This window comes from Chenopodium album, chromosome 27 (genome assembly GCF_948465745.1).
Source record: "Chenopodium album chromosome 27, dcCheAlbu1.1, whole genome shotgun sequence".
Taxonomy (NCBI): Eukaryota; Viridiplantae; Streptophyta; class Magnoliopsida; order Caryophyllales; family Amaranthaceae; genus Chenopodium; species Chenopodium album.
In genome coordinates, this window is record NC_137860.1 from 2,551,436 (window position 1) to 2,573,630 (window position 22,195).

General features: G+C 35.7%; 4 protein-coding genes and 1 pseudogene across 5 annotated transcripts; 2 read left to right on the forward strand and 3 right to left on the reverse strand.

Moving 5' to 3' along the window:
- The first annotated feature begins 1,923 nt into the window (after nucleotides 1–1,923).
- Nucleotides 1,924–3,692, forward strand: LOC145621431 (uncharacterized). 2 transcript variants are annotated; one of them, XM_081676162.1, is made up of 2 exons: nucleotides 1,924–2,052; nucleotides 2,811–3,692. In XM_081676162.1, exons 1-2 carry the CDS (start codon nucleotides 2,038–2,040, stop codon nucleotides 3,414–3,416), a joined length of 621 nt encoding a protein of 206 aa, XP_081532288.1. In that variant the 5' UTR covers nucleotides 1,924–2,037; the 3' UTR covers nucleotides 3,417–3,692. The 2 variants fall into 2 exon arrangements, with proteins under 2 accessions (XP_081532288.1, XP_081532287.1); XM_081676161.1 differs by having other exon boundaries at nucleotides 1,930–2,052; nucleotides 2,796–3,692.
- Nucleotides 3,693–4,101: 409 nt separating this feature from the next.
- Nucleotides 4,102–5,479, forward strand: LOC145621170 (uncharacterized). Its single transcript, XM_081675907.1, has 4 exons — nucleotides 4,102–4,495; nucleotides 4,697–4,778; nucleotides 4,901–5,062; nucleotides 5,204–5,479. Exons 1-4 carry the CDS (start codon nucleotides 4,286–4,288, stop codon nucleotides 5,275–5,277), a joined length of 528 nt encoding a protein of 175 aa, XP_081532033.1. The 5' UTR covers nucleotides 4,102–4,285; the 3' UTR covers nucleotides 5,278–5,479.
- A 135-nt stretch (nucleotides 5,480–5,614) lies between these two features.
- On the reverse strand, nucleotides 5,615–10,053 carry LOC145621169 (uncharacterized). Its single transcript, XM_081675905.1, has 4 exons — nucleotides 9,819–10,053; nucleotides 8,685–8,956; nucleotides 8,046–8,106; nucleotides 5,615–6,621 (listed from the first exon to the last, which is right to left on the reverse strand). Exons 2-4 carry the CDS (start codon nucleotides 8,916–8,918, stop codon nucleotides 6,020–6,022), a joined length of 897 nt encoding a protein of 298 aa, XP_081532031.1. The 5' UTR covers nucleotides 8,919–8,956; nucleotides 9,819–10,053; the 3' UTR covers nucleotides 5,615–6,019.
- A 2,467-nt stretch (nucleotides 10,054–12,520) lies between these two features.
- LOC145618987 (uncharacterized) lies at nucleotides 12,521–15,862 on the reverse strand. The gene is made up of 5 exons (XM_081673593.1): nucleotides 15,065–15,862; nucleotides 14,691–14,999; nucleotides 13,770–14,459; nucleotides 13,535–13,678; nucleotides 12,521–13,246 (listed from the first exon to the last, which is right to left on the reverse strand). Exons 1-5 carry the CDS (start codon nucleotides 15,860–15,862, stop codon nucleotides 12,521–12,523), a joined length of 2,667 nt encoding a protein of 888 aa, XP_081529719.1.
- Nucleotides 15,863–18,850: 2,988 nt separating this feature from the next.
- LOC145618988 (7-deoxyloganetic acid glucosyltransferase pseudogene) lies at nucleotides 18,851–20,936 on the reverse strand (annotated as a pseudogene).
- Between the last annotated feature and the right edge of the window lie 1,259 nt (nucleotides 20,937–22,195).

Here is a 22,195-nt window from a genome sequence, read left to right on the forward strand (position 1 = left end):
AGAAAAGGGTTTATTTTTATTAATTATTAATCAGGAAAATAAATTAAGTAATGGCTATCATTATATTCATTTTATTACTCCATACCAAATTATTCCTCTTTCAAAAATTCTAAATATTTAAAAATAAATGGATTTTGCGTAATTTCTGTTTTATATATTCATTTCCTAATACAATTAACACATAATTTACTTTGATCCAACAAAAAAATTCTAAATTGTGCTTTTAAGCTATAAAGTTATTTGTAAAATTGAATACATATGTTTTGCTATATCATCAAAATGTGAGAAAAAAGATTTTTTTTTTTTTTTTTTTTTTTTAATTTTGTTCAATGAATTTTAATTTACACTAGGGAGATGGTCTATAATTTCGAGTTATTGTATAATTTTCACAAAGATTTGTACAAAAAAGGTCGATATTATCATTATTCATTCATAGCTTTATTACACAATTTAACATGCACGATCTCTTGGATTTCGCCTTAAAAAGATATTAAATCTTGAGTTAAAATAAATAATTCTACTTTATGAAACAATAGCTTCTAGCATGAGATGTATGTGATCGTGTAATGGTAGATCCCAGTGTAAAGAAGTCTTGAATGAATCATATTTCATTAGTCCCTAAGTTTGACTTAATGAATACGTAACAAATTCACTAAGATAGAAATTTGGGAGGTTGCTAGAAATAGCCAATAACTTGGGATTCTAAGCTAGGAGTATAATGTATGAACATGAGTGAATCATAGTGAGGGTACCCTTAAGAGAGACTGCACAAAGCACAGCAGCACACAACTCCAAATATTGAATGATGATATCAAACACAAAATAAACAAGATTTATCTCGGTTTACCCTAACCCTCTTTCATATCTACACTTACAACTCAAATATCACAACGCTAAATAATCGGTCACTTTCTAAATGTCTGTAAGTTCATATTTGAAAAAATTATTTTCATACCACAATTCCTATCAATAATTATATACAAGTAGATAATACCATTAAATTATTGGTCTGGTGAGCATACATGTAAACTAAGATAATACCATTAAATAGTGAATTAGTTTTCTTTTTTTATTTTTTATTTTTTTTTATTCGGTTTTGTAGATTGACTTCCAATCAGATAGATCAATATGACTTATTAAGATGATTTTAATTTTAATATCTTAGTTTTTTTTTCTTCATATTACTAATAACCCACTAGGCCAATAGGGTTGTAATTACTTATAGGCAAAAGCTAATGAAAGTCCGTGTAGCGTTGGATAGAATGAAATTGAACATTAATTACATAGATCGATGCGTGATTTTGACATGCATTTCTAAATTAATACTCCCTCCGTCCCAAAAAGAACGACCCATTTGGGTTGATTACGCGGGTATTAAGGAAGTTAAGTTAAAAAAAGTAAAAGTATATTGGAAAGATAAATTTACATGGGGTTTGTAAAAAAATAAAGAGAAAAAGTAATAAAATAACATGAAAAATTAAATTTTTATATATGGAAGCTAATTTTGCACAAATATTGTAGCAAATTGGTGGATGTTTTAATGCAAATGAGTCATTCTTTTTGGGACAAAGTTTTGGCCAAATAAGTCGTTCTTTTTGAGAAGGAGGGAGTACTAATGTAGTCCAAGAGGCGTTCGTTAACAGGATCCTTACTTAATATCATTTTTGTTACTATAAGATATGGAAAAACTCTTTTATCTTTTTGACATGCTCATATTATACCAAGCAAACATGCTAATTTGACCTTAAATTCAGTGCTATCAATTCATTAAAGTCCCAAGAGTCTTCAAAATACTCCCACTAGACAACCTTCTTTTCATTTTTTTTTTTCAATTTTTGTTTTTTGGTCCCACCTAATAAAATTTGTAGATGCACCATCGATCACTTGATCACCCCTATAAATACTCTTTGCCATTGATCAATTTTTTCATCACCTTTTCTCAGCTTATTTACTTCCTTTATTTGCTTTCTTTTAACACCCTTTTCTTGTTTTCTTTCTTAATCACTTTCATCAATTTACTCAAATTCCTTCATAGCAATGGCCACTGTCCAGGTAAAATAATAATTCAATTTCACTTCCTCATTTCCTCTATTATTGTTTTATCAATGTAGTCATTTTTTTTATGATACACAACAAAATTAAGGATTAATTAAGTACTCCTAATATTTCTTGTGTTGTATGGTATTACGATTGATAATACTTTTAATGTTGTATTATAATCGTGATAACTAAATTTAGACAGAGGGAGTACGTAGTGATATGCAGTACTATATGTCTATATATGTTGATTGAGTACAATATGTATATCGAATAATGTCTTTGTGCATTATTGATCAAATTGATTGTACTTGAGTCTTCCTTACTACTATTTTAACTATTTTAAATCCTCTCACTAGCTAAATTCTATACAGTACTTGAAAACATATTTTATCAAGGTTTTTGATTATGTGCTTGTTTAATAAGGAATTGCGTACATCTTAACCTTGTTAATGCCATTCGTGGTGCAGGATTACAAAACATTACGGAGTATTTCATTTGCTACCTCCATTTATAAAATAAATGCATCATTTTCATTTTTCACATTATTCCTACACTAACTTTAACTAATATCTAAAATTGAATTTCGTTATTTTTAATAGTTGTTGAGTTGATTTGTCAACGTGTTCAATCAAAATAATGCACGTATTGAGAAACATAGGTGGTTTTTATTTATTGATATGTAGCAACAAATTGTTGGTCCACTTGCAACTTTATATGGATTTATACAGTTTTTCTTTGTTAATTATTTTCTTAAGGTTAAACTTGAGCAGGTTGCTTCAGCTCAAAATGCACTGCCACAGGAGAAGAAAGTGGAGGAACCAGCAAAAACTTCACCACCCCAAGTAGAAGAAGAGAAGGCAGCAGCAGAAGTCGCCGAGCCAGAGCAGCCTAAGGCTGATTCTGCGGAAGAGAAACAACCAGCACCACCAGCATCAGTAGAAGGTGAAAAAACTGCAGTACAAGAAGAGGCGAAAACTGAGGAAGATCAACAACAGCCAGCAGAACCTGCTGCAGTCGAAGCAGAACATGTTGCAGAACAAGAAAAAGAAAACACTGAAACTAAGGATGATGATCAAGCAGTCGAGGAGGCTAAAAAAGGAATAGAAGAGCTGGAGGTTGAGGACAAGAAGTCGTCTACTCCTGTCGAGGAGTCCTCAAAGGTGGCACCAGAGCCTGTGGCAGAGGAAAGCAAAAAGGAATCCAAGGAAGCAGAAGTCAAGAAAGCAAAGGAGGAAACAGCAGTGAAGCAGGATGACACTGCAGAAGCGAAGAAGCCGACTGAGAAGAGTGATGAAGTGAAGAATTCTCCTGCTGCAGCACCTGCAGAACCTGAAGCAGAGGCTGCTGTTGCTGTTATTGAGGCTGATACTGCATAATTTGGAAAAAAAACTTCCTGTTCTTGAGATTATGCAATGGATTTTACCTTTCATTTTAATTTGTGTGTGTATGTTAAACTAGAGAAATATGTTAAATTGGTCAGCTATATGTATCATGTAGTAATGGTTGTATTTTCGATGTGGTCGAATTAAGCCCATTTTGGTGAAATAAGGATGTAATGAGCTTTTATCAGACTTTTGTATGTTCATTCAAGATGGGCAGTATAATTCTGGCTCGCTATTAGATCAATAAAATACGGCGTATTGTGTTTTATACTTGTTTAGAGTATATTCACTGTCCTTTATTATTGAACATACATACTCTACTTGACCTGCTAGCAATCTTCTAAGTTGTTTGTGTCAAAATCCTTTACAAATTACTCCATATCTTTGTCTATGATATGAAAATTTTACTGTCCAGCAATATGAAATATTTAAGTTACGAGACATATACTAAATTTATTATACACACCCGAAACACACAAAAGGTTTTGTAGACTGTTTATGAATTGCAGATTATAGTCGTAAATAAATTAACAAATATGCTAGTCAATATAGTACAAGACAAACTTAGAAATATTAAGACACAAAACAATCGCGGTCGTAGTCCTTGTATAGATTTTTAATTTATTAATACATCCAAAGTATATATATCTTATATAAAGGCCCAAAACCAAGCTAAAGGTATTATTAATTCAATATGTCAATATAATGAATATAGTGATACCCATTGTAAAAAAAAAGGATGGGTCTACCACTGCTGGCCACTTATCTGAGAAAAGCAGAAAACTTCTAAGAGGCTAAACCACATCCTGTGCCTAAATGTGTCATTACAACATAAAGGTAAATTGACCATAAGAAGTGATAAAATGGCCATCAACCTTCCTGGCAATTCCTTCACGGCGCCGGGAAGAGGCAGAGATGAAATTTATGTGGCCACGACGCCTCTACGGGCAACCAAGGGACCTGCTCAATTACTCATGTCTGCTGCCTATTCTCTCAACTTGTGGCATCTTCAGCATTTCATGCTCATCATCAAACCATCCATCACTTCTACCTCTCCTCTTTCAAACTCCCAGGTTACTCTCTTGTATCACCCCTCCCCCAAATTTTAAGTTCTGAAAATTATTTCGTGCACCTGAGAGCACTAAGAATGATGCTCCACCATAGTGTACAAGACTCGTGATTCACGTGTGTCACTATGGTGATCCTAGGAGCAGCACATAGATATAGATTTGATCAAGTCGTCCTTATTTTGTAGGAATGGTTGTTGTGTGCAGGGGTTAGTGTTTGATTTTCAGCCTCAGGATCCTGAAAACATATATGTGGCTCTGGCTGCCTTATCTGGTAGAGCTATCCCAGGTAAGCGAAATTTGTGAATTACTCGTGCTGCGGTTCTAACAATTTTCATTGCATTTCTTTTACTTCATAACCTGAAGCAATGAACGAATAACTCTCTTTTGGTAATCATCTTGATTGTTTAGGAACTATTCTAGTAAGAAAAATTAGCAAGATTCCTAAGAAAAAGTGTTGGTACATTGGTTCATCCAAGTTATCGAATGCTGTTGAAGCAGCCTATATGTTCAACAGCAGCTGGCAAACTGATTTATGCATTGGCCAACATGATTGTCGTCATTATACCAATGGTACACTCTGTTCCCTGCTTTTATCAAAGACTTATAAAATTAATTTTTTTCGAGGCAGCAAGTAGAGCTCTCTTTGTCTAGAATTAGTCGTCACATTTTCTAATTTCTAATCTGTAAAATCTCTGTATATCTGCTTGCTAGGACTGGCTGAAATGTTGACAGGGGAGAAAAATGTACTGGAGCACCTTCAGGAGCAACAGGGAATGGATTATTAGATGAGGCCATGTCTCATGTATATGTTAACAGCAAATTCTCTAGGCCACATCTGGCTACAAAAGAAACTACCTTGTTCGCCTATGAATCAGGTTTAGCTTAAATTCATACCGACAGCTTATAGTTGCAAATTACCATCCTGCTGATTTTGTGGCATAATTTTGACATAATTAACATTATACGACTCACTGAGGCTTGCATTCATTTTGAGAGCACCGAAGTATGTATGACCATCAGCTGTTATAAGACCGTGTTTACAACTTGAGCTTGCAAATTTGAGTCAAAACTCAACATTGACCACACAACTCTTCAAGCTGAGCATAGTATGATACTCACTGAGGTACAGCTCGAGCTAAGTCAATTTCAGCTCAACATGCATCATCAGCATTCATGATCAAAATTATGATGTCTTCTGTTTAGACTTTCACTTAGCAAAAGAGAGGTGTAGAAAAAAAGAACCTGCAAGTTCTAATGTATAATGAAGTTACAAATTCATGCTTCAAGCGTTGTCTCAAGATAGCATAAAGAAATGCAGGATCAATCACAGCAATAGGCAATTGTATGCTAAATGTACAGACCAAAGTCCTAACAGCACACCAAAAGCTGTAAAAGGCTTTGGATCACTTAACATTGCCCAATTAGAATTTAGAAGCACTAGACATTAGACAATCATATAAGAATTACACAAACTAAGAAGTCCTCAATCTAGAACCAACATAGTGATTCTACCAACACTTGCCCAATCTACAAAGAAAGTAATGCTTCCACCTTCGCTACGGGATCTTCCTCCTTTTTAGGGGTTGGACTTTTATTAGCCTCATCATACAAGTCATGTTTCCACTTCTCAACCTGGGAACCACTTGAACGATACCCTTGTCTTCCACCAAAATTCTCTCTCCCCTTGAATTTGCCATCACTATCAGCACCATTAAACCTGCCTCTGGGAGGAAAGCCAGTATTTTCAACTCGTCCTCGGTTAGAAAATGACCTCTCCCTTACATATCCTCGGTCATGCTCGTTTCTTTCCAAAGGGCGACGATCACGGGCTCTGTGTTCCCATCTTCCAGTACCACCAGTAGAGCTAGCAGGATGGTCAAACTTTCTAGGTTCAGGAACAGCATTATCTACATCCTCAGACTTCAGAGGAAGTTTTTCCTCTCTAAATGGTCGTCTTTTTTTGGTAGGTGGATGTGCATCAGATTCCACTTCTAAAAATTTATCGTGTCGCCAGGCATGGTTGTCACCACCTTGAGCTCGAGCTTTTTCCTCCCTTACTTTTGGATTAGAAGGTGCTGATCTATGCGCTGCTTGGTCTTCGTCCCTGGAATTGCTCCACCATCCACGTTCTACGCAGAATAGATAACAAAAAGAATTAATCAACAAATTTAGAAGTATAACAAAAATAATTCGAATTAAGAAAAGAATGTCAAGATATCTAGTTCGAAGTGTGTAGGGGAAGGAACATGGAGGACTTTTCCCAATTCTTTAAGGATTATTCATAAGCTGTAGACCCTAATGATATTATAGAGTTTGTCAATAGTTCTTACTAAAAATACTACAATGAAATACAAGGAAGCAGAAAATAATGAGTCTATGACACCCAAGTCAATGGTATAGTTTGTGGAGTGAATAGTTTGCTCAAAATAAAGCCTTCATCTCTTGCAATCAACTTGATGCATAAATCCTGGTACCTGAGCTACCCCAATCCAACAAAATCTCTCAAATTTTCATCATCAGAGAAACTGTGACAAGTGCCTGCTACATTTTTAGTCTCTCAAACTTATATTCCTTAATTCATTTCCCTCTTTCCCTTTAGTCTAATGGCAGTAAGCACTGAAGTCTAGACTATTAAGCTACCTGAGACTTTTCAATACCAATTACCATCCTCTCCCACTGACCAAGAGCAGCAGCCAAAAAATCAATGGGGATTTAAAGAGTACCCTGAAACACTTAGTTAAAAAAGAATACCTTGAAAAGCTTGGACAGTCATTAATTTAAATCTTTTTATTTGCTGGAAATTTACTTTTGGATCTTGTGATGGAAAGGTTCCCCTGCTTTCTTTATTTCCCCTTGTCCTTTTTTCAAATAATTTCCCACCTCAGATAAGAATGAAAGGGGAAATAAATAGGGTAAAGGGAAAGAGAAATTAAAGAATTGAAAATGCACCCTCAAAGAGAATTCCAGCCATAAAAGAGCTCAAATGGCCACCAATACTTTTTAAATACTCTTTTGTATCTAATTTTGGTGAAAGGGGTATTTAACTTTCAAGATACCCATCTGACAGTTAGGCCAATATAAGCTCTTCCAGACAACCGCTTTCATACAATAAACCTTTGACTTCTAAATCACTCTCCACCCCTTGCATGCAGTACTCTAGATATCTTACTTGCAGAGTGAATTTGACATCAGCATTGATTTCAAACAAAAGAAAAGGGGAGGGAGGGGGGGTTTAGGATATAGAAGGGAAGGAAGATAATAACTGAGAAGTGTTTTATAGTCAAGGAGAGGACAGGCAAGGGTGCAAATCTTACAATCGTCTACTCCCACATCAAGAAAACTCTCGCCCATGAACTTCCCCATGATAATGGTATGACTAGATTCTAATTGTGCCAAGTTATACCGTTATACGGTCACATTGTAGCTTTATTATCATCCTATGAGAAAGCATCTAGTACAAACTAAGAACATTTTTCAAGTGGAAAGGTAGCAATTTGTGATAAAAAAAATAAACAAGAAAAGCAACCACAAGTTAAGAAAGAAAAAAACTTACCAGATGTTGATCTGCGTCCAGAGCGGCTGCCATCTCGGGCGGCAGTTCGGCGGTCATCATGCTGTTAAAAGACATGAAGAGGCAAGCCTAATATAGTTACACTTACACGGGGGCACTGAAATCATTGGACGAACAAGTACCCTCCTAGTTCAGCCCAGTAAATGGATTTGCAAATACTGAATAACCACCAAGTGATCAAACTCAAAAGTATGCCTATTTGAACAGATAGCACATTCAGAATATTACAGACGTACTCATATCCATGCTAATATCATTATTCTGGATATTTGCACAGTTAAAGCACATAATAAATCAGTTGTAGCCTTAATAACTTATCCAAGCACTTCATCCAGCGCACATGCACATGTGCACACACACGTATATAATTTTTAAGACATATCTCTTCCTGAAAACTCTCTATTCACTTTAAATTTCCTTCATTTTAATTGCCAAAAAAAAGGCCATAGACAGAATGGAAACACCATAGAAAAGTAGCAGTAAATAACTAAATAATTATATCAGCAGGCTAGAAATACAGAGCATGGGAAACCGATTGAATAACGTGATACACATAAGTACATTGCAGAAATATATAATTGCAAAAGAAAAAAAAAATCAAAAAGATATTTTTGAGGAAACCTGATGATACGATCCATGGGAGACTGCTGTTGGATTAGAGTGATTGGTTCTTTCACTTATTCCATTAGCCTTGCTATTCAACATGGAACTTGCATCTTTGACATCCTGCTTAGATTCAGAAGCTGGTGAAACCTCAAGCGGTAAAGCATCTTGACGGCGATGTTTGGGATTTTTATCTACATCCTTATCACCAACTTCTGATTTAAGTTTGTTGGGACTTTTCTCTGTAGGCATTTTCCCTTTGCTATCAAACGTTCTGACTTGTTACCAGTCTGACATGATGATCAACTTACTATTATTTTCACAACTAGAAAAATATCATTCTTCTAGTAAACAAAGAAAGCAGTTTATCTAAATGATCTGTGAATATTCAAACCCCACAACTTAAAGAACAAGAGAAGGAAAGAAAAAAATACACTAATAGATCCATATTACATAAGCTATAAACATACTAGAACACAATCCTTACAAAGAAAATGCGATGAAAATATCATAGACCTAATATCTCTGAGATAGCACTCGATTCCCACCAGTCACATAAATGAGGAGTTAAGCAGCCTTCCCAATGAGCACAGAGACTGTTGCCCGTGATCAAAATCATGGGTCATTGCAGATATCTCTCAATCAAATGCAACCCCAAACAAAGCCCAAATATCTTGAGCTTAATCAATCAATGAATCGGGAGACGAGAATAAACGTTTTTCTTTCAATCAAATTCAACCCCAAACAAAGCCCTAAATTGGTCATTGCAGAAACCATTTTGGGACCCCAGAAACTCCTGTCAATCCTAAATATGTGGTGCCAGAATCTAACCCTAATTTTCAACAGCAGGTAAGATTAAATTGGGTTCTCAAAATAAAAAACAAACTCATTCAGAATAATCAACATTCGGAATCATACAATGCGCCTCAGTAACGCTTAATTTCAAGGATTTTAAATAACCCAACTTTGAAATTTCAATATACAATCAACCCTCTCAAAATCAAAAGCGATAATCAAAAAATTTACAAATTCAATTGAATTGAAATCAAAGCGCGCATGGTAATAACGGTCATAATGAATTAAAACTAAAAAAAATTAAAGTCACAATAACAATAAATTCGAAAAATTGAATGTAATAATCTAGAGAAATACCTGAATCGTAGAGGATAACGGGAGTTTTGTGAAGAAATAAATTGAGCAGAATCGGAATTTAAGGTTGAATGATCTGAGAAATTAGGGTTTGAGAGCTTCAGTATTTGAGTTAGAGCTCAAGCTTTGGGAGAGTGGAGGACCGGAAGGTGTGGATGATGCCTATTTGGCGGTACGACAGTAAGAGACCACGAGGAATTGGGGGATTTGGAATAGGTAAGGCCGTAAGTAGACCTAGCAAATGGTTCATTTCGGTCGGGTCCAGATTGGGTCAATTTGTGTTGACTAATATTCAATTGGGTTTAACTCGGGTCAATTTATGTTTCGGGTCGGATATTGGGTCAGGTCAAGTATGTTTGGGTCATCCTTGGGTCTGGTCAAAATCGAGTCAGGTCATATTCGAGTTGGTCATTTCATGTTGATACTATAGATAAAGTTCAAGCCGATAATTTTAATCGATTTGTGAGTTCAGTTACGGTTGGGGATGAAACAGTGTGAGTCATTTATGGAATCATGCATACTTAGTTCGGTAATACGTACTCCGTAGGTAGTTTTAGTTTGGGATATTTCAGGCATTGGGTCTGTTCGGATTAAAAATCATATCGAGTCAATTTCAGGTCGGGTCATTTCGAGTATCGGGTTAAATCCACTTTCGGGTTAAGTCAAGTTGGGTAGATTTCGGTAACTATATCAATTTCGAGTCACAGGTCAGGTCAGATCAAGATTGCCAGGTACAACTAATTAGCCATAAGGGAATAGGATAGAGTGGGAAAAAGTTTACCTACCCAACATGTCAAATCTATACTTATATATTAGGAAAAATTGACATTTACTACCAGGGAAAGCTGCTTGTGTCACATTTGCTACCACTTTAAAAAAAAAATTTATTTTACTACCACCAAAACATACTAACTGTAGAAATAACTACCATATAACTTCGAACGTTACTGTTTCCGTTTGTGGGGACCACACCAACGGCTATCTCAGACTATCACCCCATTTAAATACCCTTCTTCAACCTTTGTCCTGAATCTATGGTGTGCTCAATATCATTCCTAACAATTGAAGCCAAAAAAACCACAATTAAATTGTAAAAACTTCTGCGAATTCAGTGAGTTAGGTAATTTGAAATTTGGTGAATAGCTTGCGAAGAAATTTCAAGGGAGAAACAGGTAATGTCGCTGCTGAATTCGAACAGTTTAGCAACATAATCTTCAATTAACGCTTTGTTAGGTCTGAATTGCTGGGTTTATTAAAGTTCTGGTAACAATTATGACATTCAATTTGGTTTTAGGGCTTTAATTTGTTGTTTGTTCCAGATAAGAGAAATTAGGGTTATTAGGGGAAATTGTAATTGGGGATTTGTTTATTGGGTATAATATTCTTGAAATTGATACAGTAGTGTGTTAATTACTGGAATTAGTAATGTAATTGTTGTTTAATTTGGATGATTTGCAGGTAACCATGTCTCTAATTAGGGGTTCACCATCCAAATACAAGAAGTGTGATTGTTCCATTCCTATGGCAAAGTTAACCTCTTGGACAAGAGAGAACCCCGGAAGAAAGTTCCTTGCCTGCAAATTTTATGATCCTAAAACAGAAACAAGGGGTTGCAAGTGCTTTGAGTGGGTGGATGAAGCTGGCAGTGAGTGGCAAAAGGAAGTGATTAATCAACTACTCCTGGACAAGAAATTGATGAAGGGTGAGATGGAGAAATAGAAGACCTTACTGGGCAGAGAAGGTGCTTGTTGAGTGAGAATGACAATATCAAACTGAAGTGCAAAGCTTTGAAATCAGAGAGGAAGAAATACACAAGGGAAGGGCAGCAGAACAGTGTTGTGTGTGGGTCTGTTGTACTAGTGGTTGGGATATGTTCTGTGGTGATGATTTTAGGTGTATTAGTTATGCTTAAAAAAGTGTAGTGTAGTAGTGTTAAGTGTTATGTAAGTCTGCTTGAATGAAGCAAGTACTTTGAACTTGTAACAACTTCAATTATTAATGAAAAAAGCAGGCTTTATGAGACATCAAACATGGTTATCAACCATACTGTCATAGCATTGGCAAGTGAACTTGCATTGTTTACAAAACTTAGATAGGTGATACCAAATACTTGATGATTACAGACCATTGTTCAAAGTTAAACCACTTAGGACTGAAAATAGTTAAGGAATACAGACAAAGAAGTTTCCCTGTTCTGAATTCACTACAGCAAAAGCTAAACATGTTCCCTAATGAATGCTGAAAACCTAGTTCTATTACAAGTTAAACTGGTCTCTTTTTGCCTTTTGCATGCTTTTTTGAGGGGATTGCTGTAGTTGTTGTAGATGTCTGGGACTGTTGTGTACATGCAGTAGGCTGTGAGCTGGTTGATTGGTGTTGATGCTGTCTTTCTTGTGGGAAAGTCTTGTTGCCTATGCTCCATGGGCCCCCACCTTCAGCAGTCTGTGAGAATATTAAAAAAAAAACAAAAAAAAGGGTCAAAATTAAGTTACCATGTTGGTTATTGAACTTGTCAAAAAGTGTTAGGCTGACTTACATTTCTTGCAGCCCTTTCTTCCTTTCTTCTCCTCTATTCTTGTAACCAGGGTGTATTAAGAACTGGCTTGCCTGACTTTTTAGGCTGAGAGGTTGATGGTGCTGGTGTTGGAGCAGTGGCAGGTGCATTGCCACAAGTTTTGGCATAATGGCCAAGCACACCACAGTTCCTACACCTTTTTTTGGAACTTAAGGGCTTTAGGTTGACTTTGTCCTACCACCTCACCCTTTTCAAGCTTCCTCTTTTTAGATTTAGGTCTCCCAGGCATCACCCTAACTGGAGGTGGGAGTGGATGTCTCATGTCTATCTTCTCCCAATGTTTTGGGCCTGGCATAGGCTTGATAGCATCCTCATATGCAAGAGTGTAAGTTGCCTTGCTGTAATAAGGATCCACATATTCATCTGGGTCTGCCCTCTTGTCAAGAATACATGCAAAACCATGTACACAAAGGATCCCAGTCAATTGCCAATGATAGCAAGAGCAGGTCCTTTCACCCAAGTCCACTTGTACTTGATCTCCATTCAACTCCACCTCATAACAGTCCCCCCTAGAAACTTGGACTATGCAATACCTAGAAACCTTCTCCATTCTCTCAAAAACCTTAGACACATATGGCACATTTTTCCCATCCATTTTTTGAAGTGCTTCCCATTTCTCACAGTTTCTCTTCATCATATATTTCCTTAACCACTCCATTTGAGTGAGAATGGGCTTATCTCTTGCATCCTTGATGACAGCATTAAAGGTTTCACAGACATTGTTCAATAGCATATTTGACTTGCACATCTCAGAAAATGCATGCCTTGACCAGTGTTGTGCTGGTATGTTTGCTAAATACTCATAAGCATCTTCTGACAGGAATTTGATAGACTCCATAGCAACCTCAAAATCATGCTACATAATGTGCAGCCACAACAAAAAAAAAAAAAAAAAAAAAACCAATAATTACTTCTAAGGCATTAAACAAACATACTTAGTCTAACTAAGGCCTAAGGCATGACACAAACATACTTAGGCAAATTAATTCACAGTAATCTACAATTAAACATGCAACACTAAATTCTAAGGCATTAAACAAATCAACCAAGCAGCCATACAACAATATACAGTCATGCAATCTATCAGACAAAGCAAATAGCAAGTGATAAAACTAAGGAAAACAAGCTAGATAAGTAAAGTTACCATGGTTGTTGCCCTTGCTGCACCCCAGAAAAGCTCCTTGAAAGTTGATCCTGTGAACTGGAGCTTAAAATTAGCCCATATGTGCCTCACACAATACCTCCTTCCTGCTAAGGGCATAACATCTACTAAAGCTTCCAGCAACCCCTTTAAACAAAACAAAAAAATGCAGTTAGTACATAGCTTCAAGGAAAAAAAAAAGGACAGACAGAAGCATTATGCAGGACAGAGCTCTGACCTTCTGTCTGTCTGACATGAAAGTCAGTCCTAAGCCACCTGTGACATCAGCTAGATCCCTCTTCAAGCACTCAAGGAACCATCCCCAGGTTTCTTTGTTTTCAACCTCAACTGTTGCCCAGGCAAATGGATAAATTTGGTTGTTACCATCCTTGCCAACAGCTATGAGTATTTGGCCTGGATATGCTCCTTTTAAGTGACATCCATCCAAACCTATTAGAGGCCTGCATCCCTTGTTAAATCCAGCCCTCAATGCAGTCAAACAAACATACATCCTCATGAAAAGAGGAGGTTCTGGTCTATCAGCTCCTTCAACAACAACATACACCTTACTCCCAGGGTTGTGCTTAATCACTGCCTTCCCATAATCCCAAACCCTTGCATACTGTTCTGAAGCTGAACCATATATAATCAATTTAGCTCTTGCTCTGGCTAACCAAGCTTTACCATACCCTACCTCAATCCCCAAATCTGTCAGAATCCTTGCCCTAAAACTCTTCATTTTCCATGTAGGGTTGGATCTCCACTCCTCAACATATTTCTCTGCCAAAAACTCAGCTGTAACACTTGAATTCATCTTAGATATCATGCACCTATGTTTCAGTCTCAACTCTCTTATCTCCCAAGCACTACTATCATAGATCCTCCTTGCAGCAACCTTAAATTCACACTTCTTCACTCCTTCACTGCACTAGCATTGTGGCAAGTTACTTCTCTTTGAATTCCACACACAATTACACCTTTTCCTGCAAAAGGTGGTAATCCTTTCCCCTCCATTATGCAGGTAATAAAATTCATACCTATTCTCCACAGCATGTGTTCTTAAGGCCTTCCTTAACACATTACTGTTGCTGAACCTTAGTTTGGGAACTAAAACAACTGGCTTCTTGAAGTCAGTCTCTTCTCTGAACTAGGGAGTGACATCTTCTTCCTCATCTGAGCCATGAAGACTTCTTAGATCCTCTGAGTCACTGTCCTCTGCCTGCAGCTCTAGATCATTGCATCCAATGTCTTTCCCAAGTTGCTGTAGCTGCTTCTCTGACTTTGAATTATCACCATGTTCTACAACCTGCAATCGCTTCTCAACTTCTCCCAGAATACCTTTCCTGGTTTGAATATGCCACTCTTCCCTTTCCTCTTCACTGCCACACAAGTCCTCCTCACCAGCTTTCCACTCAATATCTATGTCACTAAGATCTGAGGAAGATGAACCTGATTCTGATTGATCTTCCTTAAACAACTCCCTCTTACAATCCCTCACTGCTTTTCTTTTTTTTTTTTAGCCTTTTCAGTCACCTCTCCAGAAACAGCCTTACCCTTATCACTCAGATGTGAAGACCCTTTGTTCAATCTAGGGCTTCTCCTAATCACAGATTCAGTTGGTTTCTTTGCTTTGAGTTTGGGAGTTGTAGTGGCTGCTTTGGTTGGCTTATAAGGTTTCATTTTGGGAATAGCTTTAGTGGGCTCACTCTCAACACACTTAACAAACCTTGGACTCCTTCTACACACTGGAACAATGCTAAGATCAGCTGTGTAGTTTGTTTGTGATGGGCCTTCCAAAAGCAAAGCATGTTGTCTTTGAGATGTGTTGGGTTGGTTTGTGTTATAATGGGCTGTTTGTGTTCCACTGGGCTCTTTTACTTTTGAATGGTGTGGTTCTGACCCAGATCCACTAGGCTCATTTGGGTTGGATGTGGATGGGTTGGACACATTCACAGAAGGATGATACCTATCCCACTCTTCTACACCCACAGTTTGAAACAGCTCAAGATGCCCTTCTCTGTGTTTGGACTCTAAGAAGCCCCTAACATCATCATCATTATCAATCCTTCTCTTCCCTGTTACCCAAGTCTTCCCACTCTTCTTATACCATAAACTATAGATCTGAGGAACCTCCCACCCTATGTTTGTAAATCCTTCATTACACAAAAACCTTAAGTAACTCACACTTCTTATGTATGACACTGGTACATCATGCTTCCAAGACACAAATCCACCTTCATAAACTAAGTACTCTGTCCCCCTACGATGCTTTACTACAAACCCACCAAACAACCTCAACTTAATGTCAACTGTTTCATCCTGACCCTCCATATTTATCTACAATTACAGCAAGTACAGCACAACAATAAACAAATCAATTTCTAATTCAACCATTACCCAACAAATTAACAATTAACAACATAAGCAGCACACCACATGACTTTATACTAACAATTGATTAATTAATTGCTATATTACTGATTAATTAATCAATGCGCGATAATCTAGGGTTTATGCACAACTTTTTGCCAAAATTGCCCACATTTACTAAATTAAATTGCAAAAACACCACCATTGTTGCTTTATTGGACCACATCAAGTAGGGGTGTCCATAATTCAGATAAAAACCGAAATCCAATCCAATCCAAACCGAATTATCAATTCGGATCGGATCCGAACTTTAAATCGGATTGGATCGGATTGAGATTTTTTGGAAATTCGGAGTTTCGGATTGGATCGGATTTACCCTAATTGGATCCAATCCAAACCGAAAACCGAATTGTAAAATTAAGCTTGTATAAATATGGATTTCTTTATTTTTTGAAGTTTAGCTCAAATACTTACTACTACAAAAAATAAATTAGGGAGACTTTGTATTAATTAATTAATGACTTGACGTTGAACTATTTATTTTACTCATTCTTTTAAAGACTTCTATTTGTATTAAAGCTTTATTTTTATAATTGTATTAGGAGCTAAAAAATAATGTATTATAATTCGGATTTTCGGATCGGATCCAAATAACCGAATTTTAATTCGGATTGGATCGGATTGGATCAAGAGAGAAATTCGGATCGGATCGGATTGAAAAATTGAAAACCGAATTATATTTCGGATTGGATCGGATTTAGACTAAATCCAAACCGAAAACCGAACGGACACCCCTAACATCAAGTACAGAAAAGAGTCCTTACCTGTCAACGAGTGTTAGTAGATGCTTTGTTCAGCAATGGAGTTCACGAAGCTACCACTTGGACCTCCTCTTCCAGTCACGTTCTTACACGCACTCAAACCCTAGATCTAAAGATAAGTTAGAGATAGAGAGAGACAGACTCAACAAGATAGTTAAAGCTAGATTCTTTGGTTAAAAGGGGGAAAAAAATCTTGAATGTGAGTCAAAAATGGAGGATGAGAGTATTCATTGTGAGAAGATAGAGAAAGAAGGGGTTAGTTACGGGGAGAGAGAAAGCTTTTGTGTGTGTTAGTTAATGACATGGGCCCCACAAATGGAATCCTTCACTGATTCCGTTATATGGTAGTTATTTCTACAGTTAGTGTGTTTTGGTGGTAGTAAAATAAATTTTTTTTTAAAGTGGTAGCAAATGTGACACAAGCAGCTTTCCCTGGTAGTAAATGTCAATTTTTCCTATATATTAAAAAGCGTTATTAAAAAGCATTTGATGGGATTTGAACACTAGACTTTGAGAATACAAGATCTAACTCTTTACCGTCTTAGCTAATGATAATTCATGTCATCTACACAAATAAATATAACTATAAATGACACGCACCAATTAAAAAGAAAACGAGATGAGCGGTTTGAAAAAAATTAAGAGGAATATAATCAACATTTCTCAAACAATAGAGTATTAAAAATTGCTTTCTATACTCTTTGCTAATTAGTAATATTATGTTTAACATTTATGCATAACATACATAATGGATGATAATATATTTCATAAATAAACAATTTAATCAAAGTGGTAACCTGGTGCAACACCCGGGCCGCACACTAGTTTACTTTAATCTAATGCAATAGCAAGCTTGGTTGTAGTTTTCAACCTATTTGATTAAATGGGTCAACACAACACCCCTTTTAATCATATGGGTAGATCCCATTATTAACAGCTAAATCCAATAAGTATTTTATTGTCAATAGAGAATTAGAGATGTCATTGAGTATTTACCTATTTGAGCCAAGATTATTGATAAGAAATACGGAGTACATGATCTCGAGCCAAGCTCGATTGAGCTTTCAATTTTCGGAGACTTGCTTGGCTCGTTATATTTTTACTTGTTTAAGCTTGACTCATGAGTAGCTCATTAAATTTGGGCTCGAGGTGATCAGCTTGATCAAAATTAAACGAGCTTTTAATAAACGAATTTATTGTTAAACTATTTTTATTAAGTGCACCAAGAATATAATATTATGTGTTTCATATAATTTAGTAATTTCCTTATGGCGCAGACATCGCTATTGGCCAAACTAAATAAATACCCGAAGAGGAAAGTTGAGAGAAGTGGTTTCTTAAAATATCAATTCGTAACTGTTTTTTGGTTGCTCGGACAAAAAGATACCCTAATAGGAAAGTTGGTAAATTAGGGCTATATCAATCCTTAGGGACGGACGACAGCCTAAAACATCACTTTGCACGCAGTTGTATGTCTTTGGATTACCCTAACAAAAGATACCCTAAGAGTAAAGTGGATAAATTAAGGTAATATCTATATTTATGGGGAAGTGTAGTGTCATAAAACGCTTGTTAATAACTGTCTTTTATACGAAAGAATAAAAAGTTATCTTATCTTATGAGGAGAATGGGTAGAGTAGAGCAATCATAAGCTTGGCTTGCTATGGAATGGTTAATGAGCTTTGTAAATGATATAATCAATCATATAAGAATATGTTGTGCAACCAATGACCTTTTGCCAAAAAATTGTCAACTTAGGCCTTGTTTATTTCACTTAAAATAATAATATTTAGTAAAAATCATTTTAGTTCGACAAAAATTAGCTTAGCTTAGTAAAATTAGTTCAGCTTAGTAAAAATCAGTAAATTTAAAAGAAGAAGTGTAATACAGAATGAGTAAAATAATTTCAGTTCAATAAAAAATAATTTTAGTAAAATTATTTAAGCTCAGCAAAAATAATTTTAATTTAGTAAGAATAATTCCAGTTCAGCAAAAATAAGACAAAATGATCATGGCCTCAGACATAAAAAAATTAGAATTGCATATTAATTAGAGTAAAAATGCAATTGTTGACTAGAAAACCAATGACACGAAGCAACTCAAGCAAGACATTTATCTAATTTTCTACTCACATTGCTAATCTAAAAGAGATTATGTCATCAACTAATTTATCCAATGAATAATAGGAAGATCCATTTTTCTTCACCGATTTTGTAGCTAAGCTGGCTAATGCATTTGCTTTTTGTACGAACTCATCTTTCCTTTTATCCATGAGCTCCCTTACCATATTCTCTATTACAATTTTATCACACACATCCTTCATGTCCAATCCAACCTTCCAAGCATGGCTCACATACCTACTAATAACTAATTGATCTACGTAACGAGGCCAACATATCATAGGCACTCCTGCCACAATACTTTCCATTGTCGAGTTCCATCCACTATGAGTTAAAAAACCTCCAATAGAAGAATGACCTAAAATCTCTTCTTGCGGAGCCCAATCTATCACATACCCATTTTGCTTCACACTCTTTAACAAACCACTAGGTATTTGTTCGTCCCAATTGTGAACATTGTCGTCCATCCCTATCACAGACTGTGGTCGTTTAACCCATAAAAATCGAGTCCCACTATTCACCAAACCTATCCAAAACTCCATGAGAATTTCCTTGGTTATAGACACATGAGTTCCAAAACTACAAAAGACGACACTTTTTAAGGGTTGTTGATCGAGCCACTCTAAGCATCCTCTATCCTCATGCCACAAACTATTAAAGTTATAAGATAGTTTCGTGTTTTGCGATATTCTTTCCTTCAAGTGTAGATGTAGGGGACCAAGAGCATACACATTTGGAAAATGATAGCGAATTATGGAAAGTAATGGTACTTCTAGTTCTTCACATGTGTTGAGTATAAAGCCTGAAGCTTTACTAAATTGCTTCGCTTGTTTCGAAATGCGTTGGATCATAACATTACTAGTAGGATTGTTGGCTCGACAAAAATCGGGTAGATCACGTCGCCTCAAGAGACCTTCCATGCCAGGGACATTAACTAGTGCTTCAAAATCATCATTTTCTACAAGAAGAAAATATCATTGAGCTTAAATTTATTACAAACATTTACTAAATCTATGTGCCAAAGAGAGTTCATAAATTTTTTTTTTATCATAAATAGTTTTGGGATATTTTAATAAAAAAAATATTTTCTAAGATAAACTAAAATCAATAATAGTAAAAAATAGGTTCTAGAATTGTAATGGCTACCCAACTCTCTTAGTTGGGTAAGTAAAAATAGATTTAGAAGGGGAAATTAATTTCAAAACACTCCGCTATAGACCTATAGTATTTAGTATAGATAGGCTAGGTATAATTAAATTAAGAAAAAATTGACTACAAAGGACATATATGTTCACTCTTTCGTTGGTTCTCAAACAAAAAAAAAAAAGTATGTTCACTATTTTGTTTGGAAAGACCTTATATATTTAAAGTGGTCTAAAAGGACCTTATAAGTTTATTTTGTTGTTTGGGGGGACCTTGAGGTCAGAATCCGACAATAATTGACTTCTTTCTCCAATGTTGACCTCTCACGTGACCTCAAAAAATGACCCCCTTTAGTCTTAAGGGTTGTATGCTTGTATCATGTATGCATGTTTATATCATAATTGCTCTTAAACTAGGGATATAAATGTTACCTTGAAATGGAACTTCACCAGCTTCAATTAACTTAGGAAGGCAAAGATAGACCCAAAGGCAAGAAGGACTAATTGTATCAAAGTAAACAACAGGAATTCCAGCCTCTTTACCAACATCCAAAGCAAAGTTGAATGAACCATCTGGTATCATACATGTTATAGGTACTTTTTCTACAAACTTTGATTCTTTTACTAGCATCTCCCTTATAAGTCGGCAGCTCATAGCTTCTACAGCATCCAACATTTCCATAAATTTGTCGCCTCCACGAGGATGATCTTCCGGTAGACCATCCGGGAAGCTCTGAAGAGAGAACCCCGGGTAGGCGTTGAAGCAGGTGGCTGCCTTGGCGTGGAGCTTGAGGCGGTGGTGGACGTGCTCGGTGGTGAGGAAGGTGATGTGGATTTGGCCATTAGAAGCTAGGAGAATGAGCTCGGCTAGTTTTAACATAGAATTGACCGCACCTTGGATTGGCAAAGGAAATATTAATATGTGAGGAATTTTTGATGGAAGTTGCTCCATTTCGATCTTATAAAAATGTATTTTTTGTTTATGTATTTTATAGGTTTAGTTGGGTGGGAAATTATTCAATCACTAGCATATGGAGTCATAAGCCTTATATATAAGTGACTACATACTTAAACTTTAATATAGACCGTTTTAAATTGTTTTATTTGAATTTTCATTGCTAAAAGGCACATCTTAAATTAAATATAAATTTCTCTATTTTGTATGTGGAAAAAAACAAATAAAAGATACGGAGTATTAAATTTTTTTACATAAAAACGAATGTAACAAAACTCCGAAGAAAAAAAAAAAACTATTTTTTGACTAAGAAATTAAACCATTCATTACATCTTACTTGATCAAAATGACCCATTTTTTTTTTAGTTGCAGATAGATTAAATTTAAATAGCCCCACCATTTATAATTGGAATAATGAACTCTTCTTCTTATTGATATGATGAGTTTTTTTCTTTCTTTCTTTCTTTCTTTTTTTTTTTTTTTTTTTTTTTTTTTGTTTGTTAGCGATATACGATTTTGAAAAATATATTAAGATAATATTTAGTGAATATATCATTAGGATATATGGTATACGAAGTATCTTTTAGGAAGATTATTTCTTTTCTTATGAGCGTAGGTTTTGTATAAATACTCAACCTATTGATGAATAATAATAAAGCAATACAGAGCCATTCTATTTTCTCTTGTTTCTAATTTATCATGGTATCAGAGTCAGGTTAAATCTTGGGACCGTTTACAAAAATTTTCCCCCTGCTGTGGGTTAAAAAATTGAATTCATCACTGACGGGATTCATAAATTTTACCCAAAATTTCCGCTGTGTAATTTTTTTTTCTTTTTTGTGAGTTGATTCGAGCATGATTTTGCTCCTTTGGATATGAGTTTGGTTTTGCTTTAAAGTAAAACCAATAACAGATTTGAGTGTGGTTAACTCTTAAAGACCAATAAGAGATTTGAGTATGGTTTACTCTGAAAGACCAATAAAAGATTTGAGTGTGATTTACTCTGAAAAACCAATATTTAATTGGAGCTCGGTTTTGCTCTGGAAAAACCAAAAACAATTTCTTTTTTTTTTTTATTTATTTTTATTTTTTTTTATTTTTGGGATATTAATGTTGTAGAAACTTCGTTTCATGCTTATATATATCGATGTTTATAGAGACATACTCCATACCACGTTCAAGTAGCTCTATTCAAGTTGAAATATTAAATTCTATTTGAAAACTTAGATTTCAAATTTTGTTGATGACAATATTTT

Coding starts and splice junctions, on each gene's coding strand:
- LOC145621169 (XM_081675905.1), bottom strand. CDS start 8,918: ATGCCTACAGAGAAAAGTCCCAACAAACTTAAATCAGAAGTTGGTGAT. Junction 8,107..8,684: donor CCCATGGATCGTATCATCAG/GTTTCCTCAAAA, acceptor GTCTTTTAACAG/CATGATGACCGCCGAACTGC. Junction 6,622..8,045: donor TGGACGCAGATCAACATCTG/GTAAGTTTTTTT, acceptor TATTCTGCGTAG/AACGTGGATGGTGGAGCAAT.
- LOC145621170 (XM_081675907.1), top strand. CDS start 4,286: ATGGCCATCAACCTTCCTGGCAATTCCTTCACGGCGCCGGGAAGAGGC. Junction 4,496..4,696: donor CTCCTCTTTCAAACTCCCAG/GTTACTCTCTTG, acceptor TGTTGTGTGCAG/GGGTTAGTGTTTGATTTTCA. Junction 4,779..4,900: donor ATCTGGTAGAGCTATCCCAG/GTAAGCGAAATT, acceptor TTGATTGTTTAG/GAACTATTCTAGTAAGAAAA.
- LOC145618987 (XM_081673593.1), bottom strand. CDS start 15,862: ATGGAGGGTCAGGATGAAACAGTTGACATTAAGTTGAGGTTGTTTGGT. Junction 14,460..14,690: donor GCTCAGATGAGGAAGAAGAT/GTCACTCCCTAG, acceptor CCACAATGCTAG/TGCAGTGAAGGAGTGAAGAA. Junction 13,247..13,534: donor CAGCAAGGGCAACAACCATG/GTAACTTTACTT, acceptor CACATTATGTAG/CATGATTTTGAGGTTGCTAT.